This window comes from Vipera berus, assembly GCF_964194415.1.
Source record: "Vipera berus genome assembly, chromosome: 7".
Taxonomy (NCBI): domain Eukaryota; kingdom Metazoa; phylum Chordata; class Lepidosauria; order Squamata; family Viperidae; genus Vipera; species Vipera berus.
Genome location: NC_138209.1, coordinates 30200957 through 30222929, shown reverse-complemented (window position 1 = coordinate 30222929; position 21973 = coordinate 30200957). Strand labels below are relative to the sequence as shown.

The following is a 21973-nucleotide window of genomic DNA, read 5'->3' as shown; positions in this document are numbered from 1 at the left end:
TACGGCCACAATTGAGCCCAAAATTTCTATTGCTACGTGAAATATTTGTTAAGTGAGTTTTGCCCCATTTTACAATCTTTCTTGCCACAGTTGTTAAGTGAATCACTGCAGATGAGAAGTTAATAAAACCAGTTGTTATGTGCAACTGGCTTCCCCATTGCCTTTGTTTGTCAGAAAACTACAAAAGATAATCACATGACCTTAGGACACAGCGGGTTTGTGTGTGTGTGTGTGTGTGTGTGTGTGTGTGTGTGTGTGCATAAATATGAACCAGCTGCCAAGCATCTGAATTTTGATTACATGACCATGGGCATGCTGCAAGGGTGGTAACTGTGAAAAAGGGTCATAATCAATAAAGGAGAATATCTGTAGCTCAAAGTTGACTGTGGTTCTTTGGCGCTCTCTGAGCCTACTTGTTTTCTTGCAGACATTTCATTACCCAAACTAGGTATCATCCCTAGCACTGATGATGTTACCTACTTTGGGTAACGAAATGTCTCCAAGAAAACAAGCAAGCTCAAAGACCGGCAAGGTCCCTTCCAACGGTCACGAGTCACATTTTTCGGTGCCGCTGAAACTTTGAACGGTCACTAAACGAACCGTTGTAAATCGAAGACTACCTGTACTATAGTAAGTCACGCCGATAAATTTCCACACACCCTCTCACCCCACCCCCCCACCCCTCTCTTCGGCTCTCTCCGGCTCGGCGCGATCGGGACGCTCGCGCACGCGCCGTCTTTCGCCGCGGCGGCGGCGGCGACTCCCTGGCGTGCCTTCCCCTTCTTCGCGCCCTCTCTCGCCGCCGCGCGTGCTCGAGCGCTCCTCTCCGTCGTATCCCCGCGAATCCCTTCCTCGGTGACGTGTAGGGGCGCGCGGTGGCAGCACCTCCCCGCGCGCTGCTTAAAAAGAAGAAGAAAAGAGGGAGCGAAACATGAGAGCCCTAAGTGAGCTCCAGCTCCCGCCGGCAGCAGCAGAGGAGGCATCACGCCCGGCAGGCTGTCCTCCTAGAACGGCAGCTTCGTTTATATGGAACCCCGCAAAGGGACTTGCGGCTGCCGTCTCCACCGTCGCCTCCTTCGCTTCGGCCGCCAGCGCGGAGAATCCTCCGCCAGGAGAAGTTTACGCTCCGCGCTTGGGCGCCTCGGGAGCGCCTGTTAAACCTGCCGCCGCTCTTGTCAAGTGGCGCAAACGCCCCGCGTCGAGGCTCAGCATCTTCTTCCCTTTTGCTCAGCTGGGGCGTGCGCCTGTCTGTCTGGTGGCCCGCCGGGTTTTGTTCGCTGCCCGTCCTTCAGCTGTCGGGCCTCTCGTTCGCCTTGCAAATCGACCTCTCGTGTAAGAACGCAAAACTCCCGAGGTTTCCAAAAGAAAAGCCTTGCCTCGTTGGATCGATTGCCTTGGGATTGGTCACATCGGCCGGCGGCGCTTGAGTTTTTCCCAAGTGGCATGGTGGGGCTAAAGATGCTTCCGTTGAAGCTGCTCTTGGTGGCCCTGGTCCTCTGCTTCTTTGAAGGGGAAACCAAGTTTGGCGAGACCGCTGCCAAGAGGAGAAAGTGCTTGAATGGCAGCCCCCCCAGACGCCTCAAAAAGCGTGATAGGAGGCTGATGCTCCTGGAGCCCCCCAACAGAGGGGAGCTGTTGTGCCAGGGATTCTACCCCCGCCTGTCCTGCTGCTCCAGGGCTGAGAGGCAAGGATTGCTCCAGATAGAGAGCAACAAGGTAGGCTCCAGTTGGGCTGGATACGGTTGGGTGAGAGACCGAAGGGGCATGCTAAGAAACCAATCTTTGGATCTAGGGTTCTAGTGATTTGGGAGAGGGAGGACAACCAATGGAGAACAAGAGGTGGAACTCACACGCATCACTTAACAGTGCTTGGAGAGGTGTTTCAGGGGGATGCAAGAAGGTAATAAATCATCTTTACTAGGTTCTGAGTTTTGCTGCACTGGAAGGCCACTTCATTGACTGTTGGAAGTTGTGGGTTGAGAAGTGTTCCTTGTGGGTCCTTCTTGGATTACAGTGGCACTACTTCTAAAAACCCTCGTCATGCTGGGTGAGAATTGTTGGAGCTGTTATCTATTACCTATGAAAGACTGTAGATTGAGCAAAAGCTGACTGAACAATAGTCTTCACTGAACATAGTGAAACAGTATGGGAAAATGCTGTTCCTTCTAGATGTTGCACTTTTGGCATTGGTGTAATCCAATTTGGGGTGTTTCTAACTAAATGGGGTTAATTTTAAATGTTTCTTTGTGTTGAATCGAACTGCAGCATCCTGTATCTTTGTTCCACCTGGGCAAATTATTTCAAGTGGGTTACGAGTATTGGTAGTTATTACTGACCTTCCAGATTAGAAGGAGGATGCATTCTAAATGCTGAAGAATAATTAGGCAACAGAATAAACCCTGCATACACTAAACAATCTAGTTTACCTCTGCCGTTACTAGCCAGGTGCTCAGGGGATTCCAAACATCCACGGAAGAGGAGGAGGGAAGCAATATGTTATGAAGACAGCAGGGTTTATGTATTTATTTTAAAAGAAAAATTTTGAGATAAGGAACCAGCAAAGGAAAGGAATAGAAACATCCTTCTGAGGATTTCAGCTATCAAATAGGAACAAATGCAGAAATGAATTCATGAATAAAGTAGAAACAGGTACAATTTGGACCCTTAGCTGAAAAGATGTTGCAGATGGAGGAATCTGTCAAGAAGGATTAGTGGGGGGTTTTGGACTCATTTGGCATGCCACGATAGTGATGAATTGTAAATTAAGGTGGTGGTATTCACAGTTTGTCCACATGTTTGGGCAGGAAACGTAAGTTAGCAGATAGTGACTGGGAGAGCAGATGATGCCAGGATACTGCAAAACTTTTACGATCCTTTCAGGTCCTCCAGTAATTTACTCAGACTCTTCTGGAGAGAAACCTGAGAGGACAGGATGAGTGAATTCTATGAACTTGTTCACAGCAAATCGGTATAGGATAATAGCATATGTGCAGTGGTTGACATTAGTTTCACCAAGAGAGAAATGTTGAATACATTGTCTCTTATGTTTCAGAACCCTCCATCTATAAATATATCATTGACTTGAGAAAAGAGCATTAATGTGTAACTTTTATTGGAAATGTGATGTGGAATGACAATCTAGCTATTTTAGAATAAGAAGATAGTCTGCTTCTTAATGGGGCTGCAATTCACTGCCTTTCAGCATGTGGATGTTATAAGTTTTGCAGCCTATTGTTTTGATCAGGAGTGCAACGTGCAAAACTGAAGCTAGGGAGTGAAATGGGATGAATAAATGTCATTGAGAATCACTGCACGTGAAACAAACAATCAGGTGTCTTTCTCATTGCCCTCCTTCTCCCCCCCCCCTCCAGCATTTAGTTTAATTAAGAATTCCTCTGTTACAACACTGCAGTTGTCAAGGTCTGAGAGTGGCTTGGAAAACTTGTGCTTCAGTCTTTCTGGCCCAGGCACAATTAAAAAAAAATACCCAGGCTGAATCGAATTTTTATGCTCAGTTCACGGTAGATTTCACCCCATTCTCATGTAAACAGCTTCTACGAATCAACATATGTGTCTGGGTGGTATCTCTCACTTTGTTTTGTAACAAAAAGCCATATTGCATCATTTAATTTGCTCAAGTCATGCAAATAGGGAAAAAAATCAATAGGACAAAAAGGGGTCGACTTATCCTCCTCCCCACTAAACTGCTGCCCACACACAGAGTCCTGTTGCTTATGGCAAAAGAATAACAACAACACCATTGTGTTTGTTGGTTGGTTCAGTAATGGGTGAAACTGGAGAACATCATTCTCCTTCAGTCCCCAGCTCTGTCCAAATGTTCATGCCTTTTGAGGGAGCATTTGTCCTATTGCCTCCACTCCCAGATGGGTGAGAGCTGCCTTTGCTGCAGGGTTTCAGCGAATCAAACTCTATTCTTAACAGATGCAACAGGAGCTTGGATGGATATTTTCTCCTCATGTTTGGCCAGAGGTAGTGTCAGCAAGCTCCTGTGTGGTAATCACATTAACTGCACACTAACTGCATTCAGATAATTTTCTAAAGGTTCTAACTGAAACCCACAAATGGCCAAGCCAAGCTGGGAAGGAAAATGTCCTTAATCTGCCCAGTTAGCATCATTGACAGTTAGCCACTGCAGCAGTAGCACAACATCTATAATATGAACTCACTGGAGAATTTTGTAATAAAAAGTTGTATTTATGTGATGAATTAACAACGAGACTGATTTTAAACAATTCCTGAATTTCTAGGAGTTAGTAATTTGTGACAGTTATGACATTTATTTCTAAGTCTTGCTTTTTTAGCATTTTTCACATTTGTGACAATGCATTTAATTGGAAGACATAGACTTTATCATAGAGGAGAAAGAGAATGCACCAAATAATTCCAATTGTATTTTTAAAAGACTGCTTATTTTTACAAACAGAAAAACAAAAGTACATACTTTATATTTCAGTAACAGTAAGGATGAATACAATGCAGTCCTGTTCATACATAAGTAATTTACTTCATTTGCAATAGGGTTTAAGATCAGTATTTGGAGTTCAATAGAAGTAGCTCCCAGATAAAGTTTTCTAACAGATGCATGTGGGATTTGTTTGGAGTTTTTTAAAAAAAAAATCATTTCTTGTTCATTAGACATCTGAGGCATAACTTTCCATTGAAAATGCATCCAATTTAAAGTCATCAAACCCTGAACAGGGTAATCTGGAAGGAATCCAAAAACTACATTAGTATGTTTTGAAGTGCCACAGCATATATGTGTTTGGTATAGTGGTGAAGATGCTAGGATAGAAAGTGGGAGGTGATGAGTTCAAGTGTCGCCTTAACCATGAAAGTCAGCTGGATGACTTTGGGTCAGTCACTCTCTCTCAGCCCAACCCACCTCACAGGGTTATTGTTGTGGGAAAAGAGGAGTAAGGTGTGTTGGATATGTCTGTCACCTTGAGTTATTTGTGAAAGTAATAAAGATGGGATACAAACAAATAAATAGGCAAATAAATAATCTAAGGAAAGGTGTTTCGGCAGAGTTAAAGTAAGGCAATGTGTTCATCAGTTACTTTAATTACAAGGAACCTCCAAAATTAAGATTACATTTGTCAGCCCTTTGGCTGACAAATTTTATTATCAAAATTAATAACTGCTAAGAGAAACATAGCCAGTCTCTTAAGAATCACAAAGATGAGACAGAACATATTTTAATGCACAGAAATGAAACGACAAGCTTCTCTTTTGTAATGATATCATTGACATTTTATTCTTTTAATTTAATTCACTAATCTCATCAGCAAACCATACATTTTAATATTTTGTGTGTGGTTTAAAGTTTGTTTGCAGACTGTCAAGCATAGTGGTTTTTCTCTATCTTAGTTGGTTTCACAACTGAGGCTCTTGTGGAATGAATGAAAAGTAATTGTTTTCAAGTGTGCCCTTTTAAGATTGCAATTGTTGTGTCTAATTCTTTCTTAAACAAAAGCTATTGTTGAACACATCCAACTAAACAAATAAGTCATCTTGGGGTCCCTTTAACAGCTGCCTTGGTACAATGATCTATTTATTATTGTCCTAAAAATGAAACTGAACTCCTTAATGACACAATCTAGCACTATAGTCCCAATGAAGTTTATGTTCAAACTAGCAGATGAATAATATTGCAGTTAAAAGAAGTTAGTTTCAAGTTTCAAATACTGATTAATCTTAAAGCTTGAACTTAAAGATTTGAACTTTTCCCTTCCCCCAGTCTCAAACATCACTTCCCTACTTGAACCCTACTTGAAAATAATAAATAGATTTCATATGCAGAAACTATGTTAATCTGTGTCCGTTATGTTTTTGCTATTAACCTATTGCCAGGCCAAATCTTTCAATACCTGCCATTTTTATCTGTCTTTCTGTAAAAGTTAATGAATAAATTAAGAGATGTCATAAACTAGTCAGCAGTAGACATAATAATTAGAATGGATGTTTCAAAAGTGTAAATCAATATGATGTTATAATTTTACATATTATTTTTGAAAACAGAAAACAATTAGCACAAATTTTTAGCTTCAAGACATACTTATTATTAAAATGAATTTGAATTTATTGGTGCTGTTGGAGCAATTAATCCATTTATTCAGGCCCAGTACATTATTATTATTATTATTATTATTATTATTATTATTATTATTATTATTATTATTATTATTGTTGTTGTTGTTGTTGTTGTTGTTGTTGTTGTTGTTGTTGTTGTTATTGTTATTATTATTTGCCAGTTAGTAAAGCCAAGAACAGAACATTATGTACTGCATATGAGCAAACATTTTCCAAAGCTCAGGCTGATCTTCAGTTTAAAATATCTCAGTTAACAGATCCATATTGTGAAAATAATTGAGAACAGACTTTTGTGTGCAAAATTGCCAGGTTCAGTACCTGATATCTATTCTATCCTCCTCACTGAAGACCTCAACATCATTATTTAAAAATTATGTCAAGACTAGATAGGTTGTGTCCAAAGATGACTGATCAGACCACTTTGGGCACTGAATGTTCTTACACAGTTAGACATGTATAGCCAATGCAGTTGTTGCACTAGTGATTCTGGTCTTACCTAGCTCAGGCTTATGTTGTGTTTCAGCAGTATGCATTGCTTCATAACCTTGACAGCCATTATGGATGAGGCCACACCAGGTAGGGAGATTTTTTTACAGCATTTTGTAGTAACCTCAGGGAGCCCTTTAATGGTTCTTTGTACCATTTCTTCTATCCTCCATGTGACCATCTTCCAGCAGAAGGAGCTCTTTAGGTATGTGCTTTTCCAACATGTGGATGACATGACCTGCCCATAGATCTATACTCTCATCAGCCCTGTGTGGACTTATCATAGACCTGATGGTGAAGTATATTTGAAAAGACATTAGGATATTTATTTCTTTCAGCTACAGTAGATAATAGTGAGTTAGATAGTCTGATATCTTGGAAGGTAGCCATATGAGCAGCTGAGCTCACATAGAGTAATTCTGTAATGTGACAGCAACGTTAATTATACATATGACATCTAGATTTTAAAAAATGGGGTCTTCCTGTAGAAACGTTTCCATATTTCAGGAAGACTTATCTAGCACACATTTGATTTTCATTTCTCAAACCATTCAGAGCCATCCATAGCTTGTAGACTCTCTTTCACTTGTTTGACTCTGCAGCAGGACACAAGATGGGAGATTTTGTGGCATTTCTAAGGCTCCAGGTCATTGAGGATAGTAGTCTGCCCAGCTGAGAAATATTTTCCTGTGTGTATTCTTATGACCAGCCCAACTTTATAGGCCACTGTTTCACAAACTTGGCACTTTTAAGAAGTGTGGACCAGCTCCCAAAATTTCTCAGCCAGCATGCTGACTGAGGAATTCTTGGAGTTGAAGTCTACACATTTTTATAGTTGCCAAGGTTGAAAAACATTGCTATACGCCAGGGGTGTCAAATGGCCCATGGGCCAGATGCATCACATGGAAGCCCTGCCCATCCTAGCTCTGGCAAGGGGGAAAAAGTCACGATACATCGCAACACATCATGTGATGCAGCGAGTTTGACACCCCTGCTATAGGCAAACAAGGGAAATCTAGGATGCCAAAAATTCTTGCCTCTGATATTTAGATAAGAACATAAAAAGAGCTGGATCAGACCAAACAGTCTGTAGTCCACTCTTATGTTTTTGGGAAACAGATAAGGAAACCCAAAAGCAACAGTAGAATTTTCCCATTTCTTTGCCCCAATGCAGGTGTCAAGAACATACTGTTTCTTGTGTTAGAGATCAAATAGAATTGCCATCAACAGTAGCTACTCTAAGACTAATCTGCCTAAGTCCTGTTCAAATTATCAACGTTGATAGGTATCGTTACATTCTGTATGAACAAATACCACAGTTTCCACATAGGTAAAATGACCAAAAAAATCTCCAAGCTTCAATATTCCAACTTAATTGTTGTTGTGTTTTTTTAAAAAAAGCCTTCTTTCCTAGAAGATCCCTAAATCTTCCATTATTTAGCAACTTTTGATTATGACATTAAATGATAATTTTCTAAGAGAGTGAGAAAACCTTATCTCTTTTCACTTGCACTATTTAGATGTAATTTTATAAATATGTTATAGGTGCTATTTGCTCACTTTTTTTCTAAACTAGAAATAATAATGTAAACTCATTATAGCGGAGTACCACAATAATTTTGGTTGCCCTCTTCCTGGTACCATTTCTAGCTTTACAAAATGTAATTTCAATGAATTTACTATGCATTTTTAAAATAATTTTATCTTTTAATCATCTGGTACATAAAACTGTTTTGTGCAAGTTTTTTTTCAACAACAACAACAACAACAACAGTGCGCTCCCACAGGGAGGGTCTTCTCAGGGTGCCGCCGGTAAAAGATTGCCGGCGGATAACACCCAGGGGGAGGGCCTTCTCAGTGGGTGCGCCTGCCCTTTGGAACCAGCTGCCAGTGGAGCTTAGGACTGCCCCCGACCTCCGTTCATTCCTCCGGGACCTGAAGACCTGGCTCTTCGAGCTCTCTGGCCCAGGCTGAGAATTTTAATTTTAATTTTAACTGGGGTTTTTATTTGTTCAGGGATTGATATAATTTTTTAAATTGTTTTTAACTTTTGTATTTTTCGTTTTAATCACCCTGTAAACCGCCCTGAGTCCTTCGGGAAAGGGCGGTATATAAATATAATAAAAATAAATAAATAAATAAATATAATAATAATAATAATAATAATAATAATAATAATAATAATAATAATAATAATAATAAAAAAAGTTGGAAAGGGCCTTGGAGGTCTTCTAGTCCAACCCTCTGCTCAGGCAGGAAACCCTATACCATTTCAGACAAATGGTTGTCCAGTCTCTTCTTAAAATTGTGATTGTGAACCAGTTTTTATTTTCTGATAATATAACAAAATTTGACTATTTTTTCTGAAATACATTACATTCTCCTCATAAAATACATGTTTGAAATAGAGGCTAGTGATATAAGTGAAATGTATTCCTAACCAGAAAGCAAGTCTACTCTACAATTTACAAAATAAATTGTATTTTGTCTACTACAATTTACTGTGTCTACTCTACAATTTACAAAATAGGAAAACATTGCAGAACATTAAGGAAAAAAAAACATTGACAAGAACAATTTGACAATGATAATCAATTCCAGAAGGTGATATTTCACCTTAGAGATTTTCAAGCCAAGACTGAACATCAACTTACTTGCTATATTCTGAATGGAGCAGAATGTTCAAACAAATGGACTAAACTTTCCGTACAATTTCAAAACAGGAATAAGGAAATAATTGTGTAGCCATAAAGTAGAATCTCTTTCTAAGAAACTGAAGTGTTCTCTTTCAGTACACACCTATTCAGAGGACAGTAAACCAGATTCGATGTCAGCTGGACACTTTGCATCTTAACAGTCCAATCAGAAGCTATCATCAGGAGTATTTTGTGTTGGAAGAAGTCAAAAATTCCGTATTTTTTTTCTACCTTCAAACATTTCTATGTTTATTCTTCATTTATCTTTTCTGTCTATTCTAACAGGGATTTGGCAAACTCTTGTTAGGACACTTTTACACTTTGTAAGACTTTAAAGGTAAACTCATCACATCTGATTTGCTAGAAAAAGGTTTCCACTATTAAAGCACTGCAGCTTTGCCAACTCTATAATAAGACACTGCAATGTCTTCTCAAAAGAGAAGGTGTACTATTTTGCTTAAAATAGAAATATCATTCCTAAAGTAGAATAGAATAGAACTGGAAGGGACTTTGGAGGTCTTCTAGTCCAGCCCCCTGCTCAAGCAGGAGAACCTACACCGTCTCAGACAGGTGAATGTCCAGTCTCCTCTTAAAAATGGAGCACCCACGATTTCTGGGGGTAAGCTATTCCACTAGTTGATTGTCCTCACTGTCAGGAAGTTTCTCCTTAGTTCCAGGTTGCTTCTCTCTTTAAATTAGCTTGGCTCTAAAACATGTCAAAAACAAAGACTGGTAGATAACATTATCTGCTATTCAAGATATGTAAGATATTAATGTCCATTAGGCTAGTTTTTAGGGCAGAATTGGCCACCCTTTGAGCGGTATGACCTTATCATATGATTCTGTCAGTTGCTCCCTATTCAAGGCTGAAAATTGTAGCAAAGATTGTAGCAAAATCACGCATTTTAAGACTAACAGTTACAGTATATGATGCTGAAACAAAAGTTCAGAAAGCAGCTCACCATGCACATTTGGGTGTGTGTGTGTGTGTGTGTGTGTGTGTGTGTGTGTGTTTGTGCACCATTTTTAAGTGTAAAATTACATTAATGATGAAGATCCATTATGCTAAAGCTTGCTTAGAGATTACAAATTTAGGTGATATTCCTATTGCCAGAGTTGGAATTAAATCTGCTAAATTCTAAACATGTTAAGTACTATTTGTTTATTTTACCCATTATTTCTGAACTTGTTACTTGAGTTATTCGGCTTTAACTCGGCTACAGAATACATGTGATGCAGTCAAAGAAAAATGTAATATAATTGTTTGAAGGTATTGTAGTTTACAAATAGGGAATGTAAAGCTGAATGCCTAATAATTAAATTGATATTCCAGTGTCAAAGCAGTCATAATACCTTCAGTACATTTCATTAGCTTAAATGTATTAAAATCACAAACTAATTACATAACACAATTAAGTCACCCTCTGATCTACTTTGAAGATAACTATTATATGATTACCATCAAACCAATAAAACATGATGGTCAAAATATCTTGTAGAACTGCAGTATCTCAGAAGATTCAGGAAACTATACATATATATTTCAAAAGATATCTGAATTAACAATCCTGGAATTGGCAAAGAAAGCAATTAATTGAGCAGAATGAATGGAGTAATATAGCAAAAAAAAACTTTATACATTTGCCAGAAATATTCATTAATAATTATAAATCTAAATCATCACACATATCGCTCCTATTCCATGGTCTGAATAAATTTAATAGGTGTTGAATATCAAATTAATTCTTGGTTACAACATTAGAATGCAGAAAACAGCTGGAATGCTACATTATTTTTTGGAAGGAAAAAATATAATTAGTATAAGTATGCATGCATAAATCAATTATTATGAAATATCTTGTGCAAATTTCCAAGATTATTAAGTTTATAACATAAAAATAAGAGCATGCTATTTCCTTTTCTACTATAAGATTACTACACTCCTTTAGTGTTGTGTAAAACTCATTAAAACTAGTTAATGAACAGTTTAAATATTTAAAAACTCTTATATAATAGAAAAATGGACATTTCACTCTGTTTTAAATAATACAAAACCCCAAAATATGTTGTAAGTATATATCAATGAAGAAGAATATTTGTAGTTCAGGATTGAAATGTGGTGTCCTTGGTGCTCTCTGACATTGGTTGAATTATATTGAATTATACTGTATATATTATTCAGATATTGAATAAAATATGTCCATGAGAAGTGTGTTTTTTTTAAAAGAAACTCAGTTTTAAGACTGAAGTTTTAGTATGGTTTCTATTTTTTTCCAGAAGCTATATTACCTTTCAAGAAAATTTGGTTGCATTTAGCAGTAAGTGTTTTACAATTAGGGAATTTATCAAAATTCAAAGTGAGTTAATTCCCTTTTTCACTTTAGCTCAATTGTTTTTCTTTCTGTCTCTGTCTCTCACAGACTCAAACTTTTACACATATATTTTTAGAGAAATGTATTGGCGCAAGTTTTTGAAAAATTACAACACTGCACCATTAAATAATGAAAACAAATATGGCCACACCTTTCAAACAACTGACCGTTGACTAACAATAATTAGAAACCAGCACAAACTACCTCAAAAATAACTTTAATATATATATAAGTAGATCTCGACTTATGACCACAACTGAACCCAAAATTTCTGTTGCTAAGCATGAAGTTGTACCCCATTTTATGATCTTTATTGCCACAGATTTTAAGTGAATCACTGCAATTGTTAAGTGACTCATGAGGCTTTAAGTGAATCTTGCTTCCCCCGTTGGCTTTACTTATTGGAAACCAGCTAGGAAGGTTACAAAGGGTGATCACATGACCCCAAGAGACTGTAACCCCCATAAATACATGCCAGTTGTCAAGCATCCACATTTTGATCACGTGACCATGCAATCCTGCAGTGGTTGTAAATGTGAAAACTGTTCACCATTTTCAGGGCCGTTGTAACTTTGAACGGTCACTAAACAAATGACTGTAAATCTAGGACTATCTGTATACAGTTCTCAGTGAAACAAAAATAGCAACAACTGCCAATCCAAGCACTTCAGATTCCAAATGACACTCCCACCTGATACATTTTTATGTCACATCCAGCTTGTCTGGAAAAACTATATATAGTACAGGGGGGGTGGGAAACTATACACATATCTAGCCATCAATCAATAGACAGCTGGAGGAACCCTTACATTTTCATTCATTCAAGTTGTCTCAGCTAGATCAAGGCTCGTGGGCCCAACTATTAAGATAACTACTATAGAGGCAGTCCTTGACTTACAACCATTTGCTTTGCAACTGTCTGAAGTTATGACAGCGTTGAAAAAAGTGGCTTGCTTAAAGGTCCTCACACTTACAACTATTGCAGCATCCCTATGCTCATGTGATTGCAATATAGATGGTTGCAACTAGCTCACACTTACAACATGCAATCATATGATCACCATTTGCAGTCTTCCCAGTTGGCTTCTGACAAACAAAGTCAATAGGGAAAATGATAAGGAATGTCACACGTTATGGTTACTTGATGTCTTGCTTAAAAAAACAGCAAAAAAAAATTTAAGATGTGATCATGTGATGCTTTACTTACCTTTTAATGAGGAATTTTCTGATTCCAATTGAGGTCATAATTTGTAGATTTCCTGTAACTTATTGGTTCAGCATAGAATTACTTGACTCGTATCTGGTGATGGATATACGTCAATTTAGCTACACAGAGATCAAGAGCCTTGGTGGAGCAGTGGGCTAATGCCTCCTTAAGTAACACCAGCTGCCTGCAATTAGTGCAGGTTCGCATCCCACCAGGCTCAAGGTTGACTCAGCGTTCCATCCTTCCGAGGTAGGTAAAATGAGGACCCAGATTGTTGGGGGCAATAAGCTGACTTTGTAATAATGCCGCTGGGGGGGGGGCAAAAGCCCTAATAAAGCAGGCATATACATAGAATGAAGGCTATTGCTAAGCACATTGATTTGTGCTTAGATTGTAAGCCGCCCTGAGTCTTCGGAGAAGGGTGGGATATAAATGGGATTAAAAATACAAAAAACAGAAAGTTCAGATGTCTTCTCAATCTTTGCTCCATAGAGCCCATGGTGAGAAGCTCAGACATTAACGTTGCAGAGTCAATACATTTTGAACAAAAGAGAGGTTATAACAAGAATTATAGTAGTTATCTAGTTTGTCAGTAGTATTCTTGAAAAGCAACATGAAAACTGGGGAAAAAATCCTCACCTTTAGGTTCAAAACTTGTTTAAAGTAGGATTGGGCTGAAAGAAGAGTAGAATGGGACCTGGGCTCTGTTTCCAAAAACAATTCCATTTACTTGCCTAACAGTGATGTGATATTATTTAATCAGGTTGGTTTTTAAGAAATTGGAAATGAATGGAGCAAGCCCTAAATATGTTTGAGTTGTCATCATTTTGTTGTAGGCAATGTCTGCTCACATAATTTCCATCTCTATTTTGACTGCTGCTGTGGCAGTTCTCAATTTTTGCCTAAACCTTTCCCCACTTCCTCTCTTTCTCTTTTTTCACTGTTTGATGGGGAATGGACTCCTCTGTGGTGAGTGGCAGTGCCGGTTACTCCTGCTCTTTGTCCCGCAGTCTTTTTCTAATGCTGATACCATCCAAAGTTCCAGCTGCCACTGTCAGCTCTTTAGGTTGCAGCTGCTTTTTTCCTTTGGGCAGCCCAGCCATGCAGCTGTGGGAAGCACAAAAGCTATTACAGCTATTGCTGTCCAGTTTCCACTACTTTTTCCACTCAGGGAATTATTGTGGCCAACACATGTCTTCCCCTAGCTCAGCTCAGGCACTTTGGAGACACTGAGTCAGGAATAAAGCCAGCCGTTGCCTAATTTACATAACACCTAGGTGGCCATGGGAAATTAATACTGAGATAAAATTTTTGTCACTAATAATTTGTTGCTAATAGTTTTTGTAAGGCTAATAATTTTCCCCCCCACTTAGTGGTTCTTTAAACTGCAAGAGATGTTCTATCCTACTTTAAAGAAATGGAGCAATAGGATTGGAGGTTGTATGCCCAGCCCATCTTCTCCCATCTATTTAGGGCTCACTTACTATACAAGTAGTCCTCAACTTACAGAAGTTCACTTAGTGACTGTTCAAAGTTACATCACTGAAAAAGTGGCTTATGACCATTTGTCACACTTATGACCATTGCAGCATCCCCATGGTCACATGATCAAAATTCAGATGCTTGGCAATTGATTCATATTTATGACAATTGCAGTGTCCCAGAGTCATTTTTGCAACCTTCTGACAAGCAAAGTTAATGGGGAAACCAGTTTCACTTAACAACTGTGTTACTTATTTACCAACTGCACTGATTCATTTAACAACTATGGCAAAAAGAGTCATAAAATGGGGCAAAACTCACTTAACAAATGTTTCACTTAGCAACCAAAATGTTGGGCTACACCTTTGTATCAGACTAACGTCTCTGCTTATTCATTGAGTATGTAATGGCCTAGTTTATTTATTGTTTTTGCTTGTCGGTTATCAAAAGTAGGACAAGATAACCTTTATTGTCATTTTTTTACTGTGGGCACAACGGCACACATCAAAAATGAAATTTAGTTGCCTGCTCTCAAAGTGAAACACATGACACACACCTAAACATACTATATACAACATATGTATAGACCCATACCCCTATATTACATAACAGATAAATATTAAATACTGTCCATCTTGAATATATAATGGAAGGAGGAAGCCTGAGAGTTCACAAGGTTAATGCTGTATGGAATAAAACTATGGCTGAATCTGGATGTTCTGCTGTGGATACCATGAAGCCTCCTCCCAGAACAAGGAAAACGGGTCGTGAAGAGGATGTGTAGTGTCCCAGATAATCTTACGGACCCTGCTCAAGCAACGCTTCTGTGCTATGTCCTGGATGGGAGGGAGGGAACTGCCCTTTTCAGCCATCCTCACCACTCTCTGCACCGCCTTCCTGTCTGAAGCAGTGATGCTTCCAAACCAGACTGTGATGCTGTATGACAGGATGCTCTCAATTGTCCGCCTGTAGAAAGCGGTCAGGACAGGGGAAGGAAGATGTGCTTTTCTCATGTGACGCAGAAAATGCAGGCACTTCTGTGCCCGCTTCATCAGTTTCTCACTGTTGAGCGACCAAGCCAGCCTACTCGTTAGCTGCATATCCAGGAATTTGATGCTGGTAACCGTCTTCACAGGTGAATCATTAATGCACAGAGAAGTGTGGCTGTGCCTGCCTTTTCTGAAATCGACAATGATCTCTTTGGTTTTTCCAGTATTTAAAACTAAGCTGTTTTCCTTACACCAGTTCACCAACCCCTCAACCTCCTTGCGGTAAACTTCCACCTTGTCATCATGAATAAGGCCCACTACTGTTGAATCATCTGCGAACTTCACAATATGGTTAGTGCCAAACCTAGCACAACAGTCATGAGTCAACAGGGTGAACAGCAGCAGACTTAGGACGCAGCCCTGAGGAGAACCTGTGCTCAAGAAAATGGTATTAGAGGTATTTCTTCCAACTCGCTCATATTGGGGCCTGTTGGTAAGAAAATTATGAATTCAGTTGCACAAAGGAGTGTTTAAGCCTAAAAGGCCCAGTTTGTCTACTAGATGCTGGGGAATGATTGTGTCGAACTGAAGTCAACGAACAATCCATTGCTTTGAATTAATGGCAAGACAGATGTGTACAAAACCAGATTATTATTAAATATCTACCCAGTGTTTCTTAAAGTGTAGTCCTAGGACTCCTAGGGATCCATCAAGGCCCTCCCAGAGATCCATGAAATCAAAATTATTTTCCAGCAATGTTGAAAATGAGAAGTAACGGTTGGTAGCAAATGAATCAATTTTAATTTTAATTTTAATACAATAAATATTGATAAAAATAATGCTCCTTTGTGGTCTTCTTTAATTTTTAAAAGTGGGAAAGGGTCCTGAGAGAAGAAAGTTTAAGAAAAACTCGTCTAGACTATTTTATACTTTAGAAGTATTCCCTCTGTGCAAAGAGCACATTGATTTGACTGTCTGAATCTCTTTGTGGACATTGTGATTACTAATAAGAAGAAATTAATTATGTGCCATCAGGTTGTTATCAATTCCTGTGGACACATAGGTAGATTTTCTTCATGATGATTCCTAACCTGTTTTTTCAAATCTTCCAACAGTGCACTCATCACCACTGTAATTGAGTCAATCCACCTTGCTACTGGTTGTGCTCTTCTACTCTTTCCTTCTTACATTCTTAGTACTGGAAACTTCATTTTTAGCTCTATTGAGAAGTCTGGGTTGATTTGTTTGATGATCTGTTTGTATTCTTGGCTGTTCACAATATTCTCAGGAAACTTCTCCAATACCAAAGTTCAAAAACATCAATAGTCTTTTTATTCTGCTTGTTCAAAATCAACTTTTGCTTTTAAGAGATGACTTACTTAACAACTACATCACTTAGCAACCAAAATTCAAGTCCCAACTGTGGTCCTAAGTCAAGAACTACCTGTATTACAAGATCCATAAATAATCTTTGCTAACTTCAATTATATTTTAAAGAATATAAGAATATATTTAAAGATATACTGTAAATCATTTAAATGTTTTAATGGATATTGTTGCTCATGACCCTCAGCATACTTTTAAATTAATTTTTCAAACTAATGTTAGTTATACACAAACTTTCAATCACTTATGAAAGGTCAATGGACCTAATAATAAATACATTATTAATCAATTCAGTTTATAATGTAAAGTCGGGGAGGAATAGAGATATGAACAATTTGTGTTATTTGCCAGTTTGGATAAAAAGCCTAGTTGTATGAACATACAGATAGTCTTCAACCCTATTTGAGCCCCCAATTTTTGTTGTTAAGTGAAACATTTGTTAAGTGGGTTTCGCTCCATTTTATGACCTTTCTTGCCACATTTGTTAAGTGACTTACTGCAGTTGATAAAGTTAGTAACTTGGTTGTTTAGTGAATCAGGCTTCCCTATTGACTTTGCTTGTCAGAAGGTCACAAAAGCTGAACACATAAAACCTTGAGACATAGCAATAGTCATAAATATGAACCACCTGCCAAGCATCTGAATTTTGATCACATGATCATGGGGATGCTGCAAAGGTCTTAATTGTGAAATATGGTCATAAGTCACATTTTTCAGTGCCGTTGTAACTTTGAAGGTCACTAAACGAACTGTTGTAAGTGGAAGATTACGTGTATAGATATGGGGTCATATTTCAAATGCAGTTTTTTTCCAGGATAGAAAATGCAAGTTTTCTGACATCATAAAAACAAACAGCTTAAAATATGATCTGTTTTGTATGCCTAGGAACCCGTGATTATTGTAGTAGTTTCCACTTCCAATATATTTTAAGGATGGTTTTCTACGCATTATCATTAACAGAGATCTATCTGGATTAATACCAACAAATATAAAGGAAAATTACTTGACCCCTTCTATATATTGTCTGTCAGTCCACAGTATTTTTAGAAGATAAAAGAAGTATTTTTGTCAAGATCTAGGTGTAAAATACTGGCTAAAGTTTAGCGTACAGTTAAAAATACCATCATGCCATGTATTTGGGCATGCATAACACATACATTACAATATTATATTAAATGTAATTACTTTTCAGTATTACAGTAATTAGTAGCATAAATGGGAATTATACTTTTATTATTTGTGGTGTTTTGCTCAATTAACTTGAATTGGTAAGATGTAATTTTCACACATTTACAATATCTTTATTTCAGTGAAAACAAGACATACATTATGGAATTATAACCCAACAACTTATCCAGACATGTAAACAGTTACAGCACTTTATTGCTAAATGCTAGTAGAAAAAGATGTGCACACCTCAACTTCAATTTTGTGTTCTGTTTACACACAAAGAATTAGGAGAAGAAAGCCAGAGCTGTGTTATTTATTACATGAATAATTTAGCTTCATTATTCTGTGTATTCCTTTGTACTGATGCTAGAGTGAGAGTTGTATCAGCACCTTTCCACAACCTGGTCTTCATCTACTAAAGCTCTCTAGTTCTTATGTTAACAGCTTCACTCTGTCATGGGAGTGAATGAAACCATGTGTAACAGGTATGCATATCAAATAGCCATGCCCTGGAAGAGACAACCGATGCAATATAGGATAGAGCAACTTGGAATCATATGCAAACTATTATGCTGTGTACTTCAAATCAGGTTTCACGGAACCAAATATGAGCTAGGTGAGAGGAATTACTTTTATAGGATATAACTGAATGTTTAAACATAATCTATCTTTTAATCTAGCTATATAGAATTTTAATTACCTATGTGATAGCTTTATGATTACATTTTTATTATTTAATCCCCAGAATTGTGACAATGACTTATTGTTGTTTTTTACATATAATAGGCATAATAGGTTTAACCAATAACGATCTTGGTTAAATTGGCATAGTTTTTTATATAAGATTGCAGTGTGCTTTGTAAGATACAAGAAAGCTTATATGTTTCTGGTTTGTGGCTTGCAGATCTTTTCTGTTACCAACAACACAGAATGTGTGAGGCTGCTGCAGGAAATGAGATGCGCTCACTGTTCACCGAATGCTCAGAATCTGTTCCATTCAACTGTGAAGGAAGCATTGGAAAGAGAACTAGCCCTTCCTTTCCTGTGCAAGGATTATTGCAAAGAATTCTATTACACTTGCAGAGGTCACATCCCAGGTAAAATATTGGAAAAGAATAATAAATTGAGGTGATATATACCTACCCTAACCACATGTCCTTTATTATAAAGGACAAACTTTTATTTTAGAAAGTTATACTTTAAAGGTATTTATTTTTTAAAAAACTCAGTTTTGTCCTTTATTTTCATCATTTAACTACAAATGGTACCACTTAATGCAGTCTTTCACATTCATGTGAAAAATATGGAGATTGAATTATTTTAAAATGTACTATTTGATTTAGATATTTTTATTATAATATGTGAATTTGTAGTTTTCTTAATTCTGCTGTTGAATTTTCTTTGTAAAGCCAAGTTGTCAATATAAACATTTTTTTATTCTTATAAGGCTCTTTCAGATTTGCCATTTTTTCAAATTTGTCCTTTATATTTTCCAAGAAAAAAATGGTCACCATATGTTTACTTAAATTTCTTATACACTGTAAAAAAACATTTATTTAATACTCATGTTCTTTATCGGGAAAGTACTGGTAGTTATTATAAAATGTTACCTAGATCTGAATTTCTTAACCAGGGATCCATATACCTTGGTTGGTACAAAAGCAGTTTAGCGGAACATAAAGCGTTGGACCAGTTTATTTGAGAGAGTGTCTATTTCTCATGGTTCCTGCCTAATTGGTATTGGGCCAACACAATTGCACGGTCCCTTTAAATAGTGTCACCTCTGACAACCCAGGAAATGTGCCATCTCTGTCAAGGCAGCCGTCCTTAGAAGATGGACTCTCCTGAAAGCCATGTAGCTTCTTCGTAGCGTTCCAGGGGATGTTAGAAGACTTGGTTGTTCCCTCAGGTCTTGTGGGTAGGGTAGATGGAGGCACTTCTGGGATGGATTTTGTAGATGTTTTCCTCTTTGAAGTTCCCTGCTTACATTCTTATGGGCCAGTGTTTCAACTGAAATAATTAATATCTTGGTCATTAATCCACCACCAAAATTTGTTACGTTATCAGTCATGGATCCTTTCTTATAATAATTCCTCTGGATAATTCCAGATGGCTTCCTTCATTTTTTTTTAATTTAAACATTTTGGAGAATTTCCAACTGACATAATTTTGTTCTATGAGCAATTTTTAATCTGAGTTTTGCATTTTATATGTTAAAGTGGATTTTGGCTTGACCTTTATACTTATTTTGAGATTTGTTTAGAAATGACGTATGATCGCTAATTTTTTAATACTGAAATTAAAATAAAATAAATACTGAAATTAAAATATTGCTAAAGAGTAAGTTTAGACCTTAAATAATGTTTTTGAAATAAGAAATAGAACTGAGGTAGCAGAAGAAAAAAACCAGAAGTGAACGTGAAACAGGAGGAAAAAAGATGATTTAGTTCAAACATTTATCAGAGGAATGATAAGCAAAGTCTACCCCAAAAGATTAAATTATAATGTTACAACAACCTGGATGCAAATATGAATCATAATACTAAATGGCTAGTAAATTTATTTCAAAAGTTTATCCTTATAAAAGAGATGATTTGCTAGTGATGCAAGAAAGCTAAATCAAACTTTCAATTGATTTATAGTTCTTGGAGGAATTCCATGATGTTGTTAAACACATCAGGTAAACAGAGGCTTTTGATAAATACAAAAGCCCACAACACTGTAAATGAGATTCTTCATGCACTGTAAAACAGAAAAGATAATTTATTCCATCCAAATCTTTGTTGATCACACAGAAGCGTAATCCAGAGGAATTTGAGGCAGTTAATTTTTCCAATCTCAAATGGGATTTAGGAGTACTTTACCCCTTTCTGTTGGCTGAGAATTCTAGGAACTATTGTTTAGGATTTTGAAAGCGGGAAGGTGGAACTACAAAAATTAATAATTTGCTAATGTTAATAATGTTTGGAAGGAATCAAGGAATCCATAATTAAGTGTGATGGTTGTATGAGTCCTAGTGTGTCCTGTGATACACATCAGCCTATTTCCCAAAGCTCTGCAATTGAAACAATAGTATTATTGAACCTGAATGCAACAGAGCCGCTATGGTTTTGCAATAAACAGGAAATCTGCTTAAATGTTATGCATATAATTCTATCTTTGATTTGATATTACATCTGAGCATAATCTACACAACATGAATAGTGACTGTTGCACTGTTTTTATCACATTTTAAACTAAACAGTAAACAGTTATGAAATAAATGCAGCTTTTTAAAAAAAACAAAAAAGTTTAAAAGGGGAGCAGACTACTATGAAATAAATTAAGAAAAACGTTTAAGAAACACTCTATACTTTTATTGCTTAGAAGTCCCATAGATGCATAACTTTGAACTGGGGGACGGGGTAGTCTTCTCTGATTAACATAAGGAAACATTTTGAAAGGGATGCTTTTAGTGTGGTTTAGCATGTATCTAAACTCATGAAAATATGAAAATATTATTATTGTCTTTCTAAACTACAGAGACTTTTTTAAACCAGCTGTTCCTTACTCTTTATTGCATTCTCCAGAGCAAAGCAGAATAGATCACAGTTGCCAAGACTGCCTGTTGAGCAGCGATAACAGATTAGATTAAATATTTGGCTCATGCTGCAGGCCTCCAAGGGAGGTTATTATTAATAATAATAACAACTCTCTACATAAATACAATTTTAATTAGCATATGTGTGTGTATGTATGTGTGTGTATACACACACGTGTGTAGATATATATATGTATATGTATGTGTGTGTATACACACACATACACATATACATATATATATAAAGAGTAATCTGCTAAATTGCAATATTCTTTTTTCCCCTAAAAAGTCATTATTCTTAAGGAAAATTTGCTTTTCCAGAATAAAAAGATTAAATGCTGAAACAACGGGGAGAAAGGCATCTTAGCTGCACAGGAGCTGGAGTAGAAAACGCTTCACTCCCCAGATCAACATATGTGGTGACAAATGACAAATTTATTTTCCTACAGAGTTTGTGTATATGTAAAACTGCTGAAGTGCATCAAGATGTCAAG

The 21973-nt window shown here is 37.3% G+C and overlaps 1 protein-coding gene across 1 annotated transcript in view; it reads left to right on the top strand.

Moving 5' to 3' along the window:
- Positions 1–1393: 1393 nt before the first annotated feature.
- Positions 1394–21973, top strand: part of HHIP (hedgehog interacting protein) — a gene marked incomplete at its 3' end in the record, with an annotated part of 90407 nt that continues 69827 nt past the window's right edge. Inside the window, exons 1-2 of the mRNA XM_081333261.1 lie at positions 1394–1716; positions 18804–18996. Coding sequence (XP_081189387.1) covers positions 1444–1716; positions 18804–18996 — 466 coding nt within the window. The 5' untranslated portion in view covers positions 1394–1443. The remainder of the gene's footprint in view (positions 1717–18803; positions 18997–21973) is intronic.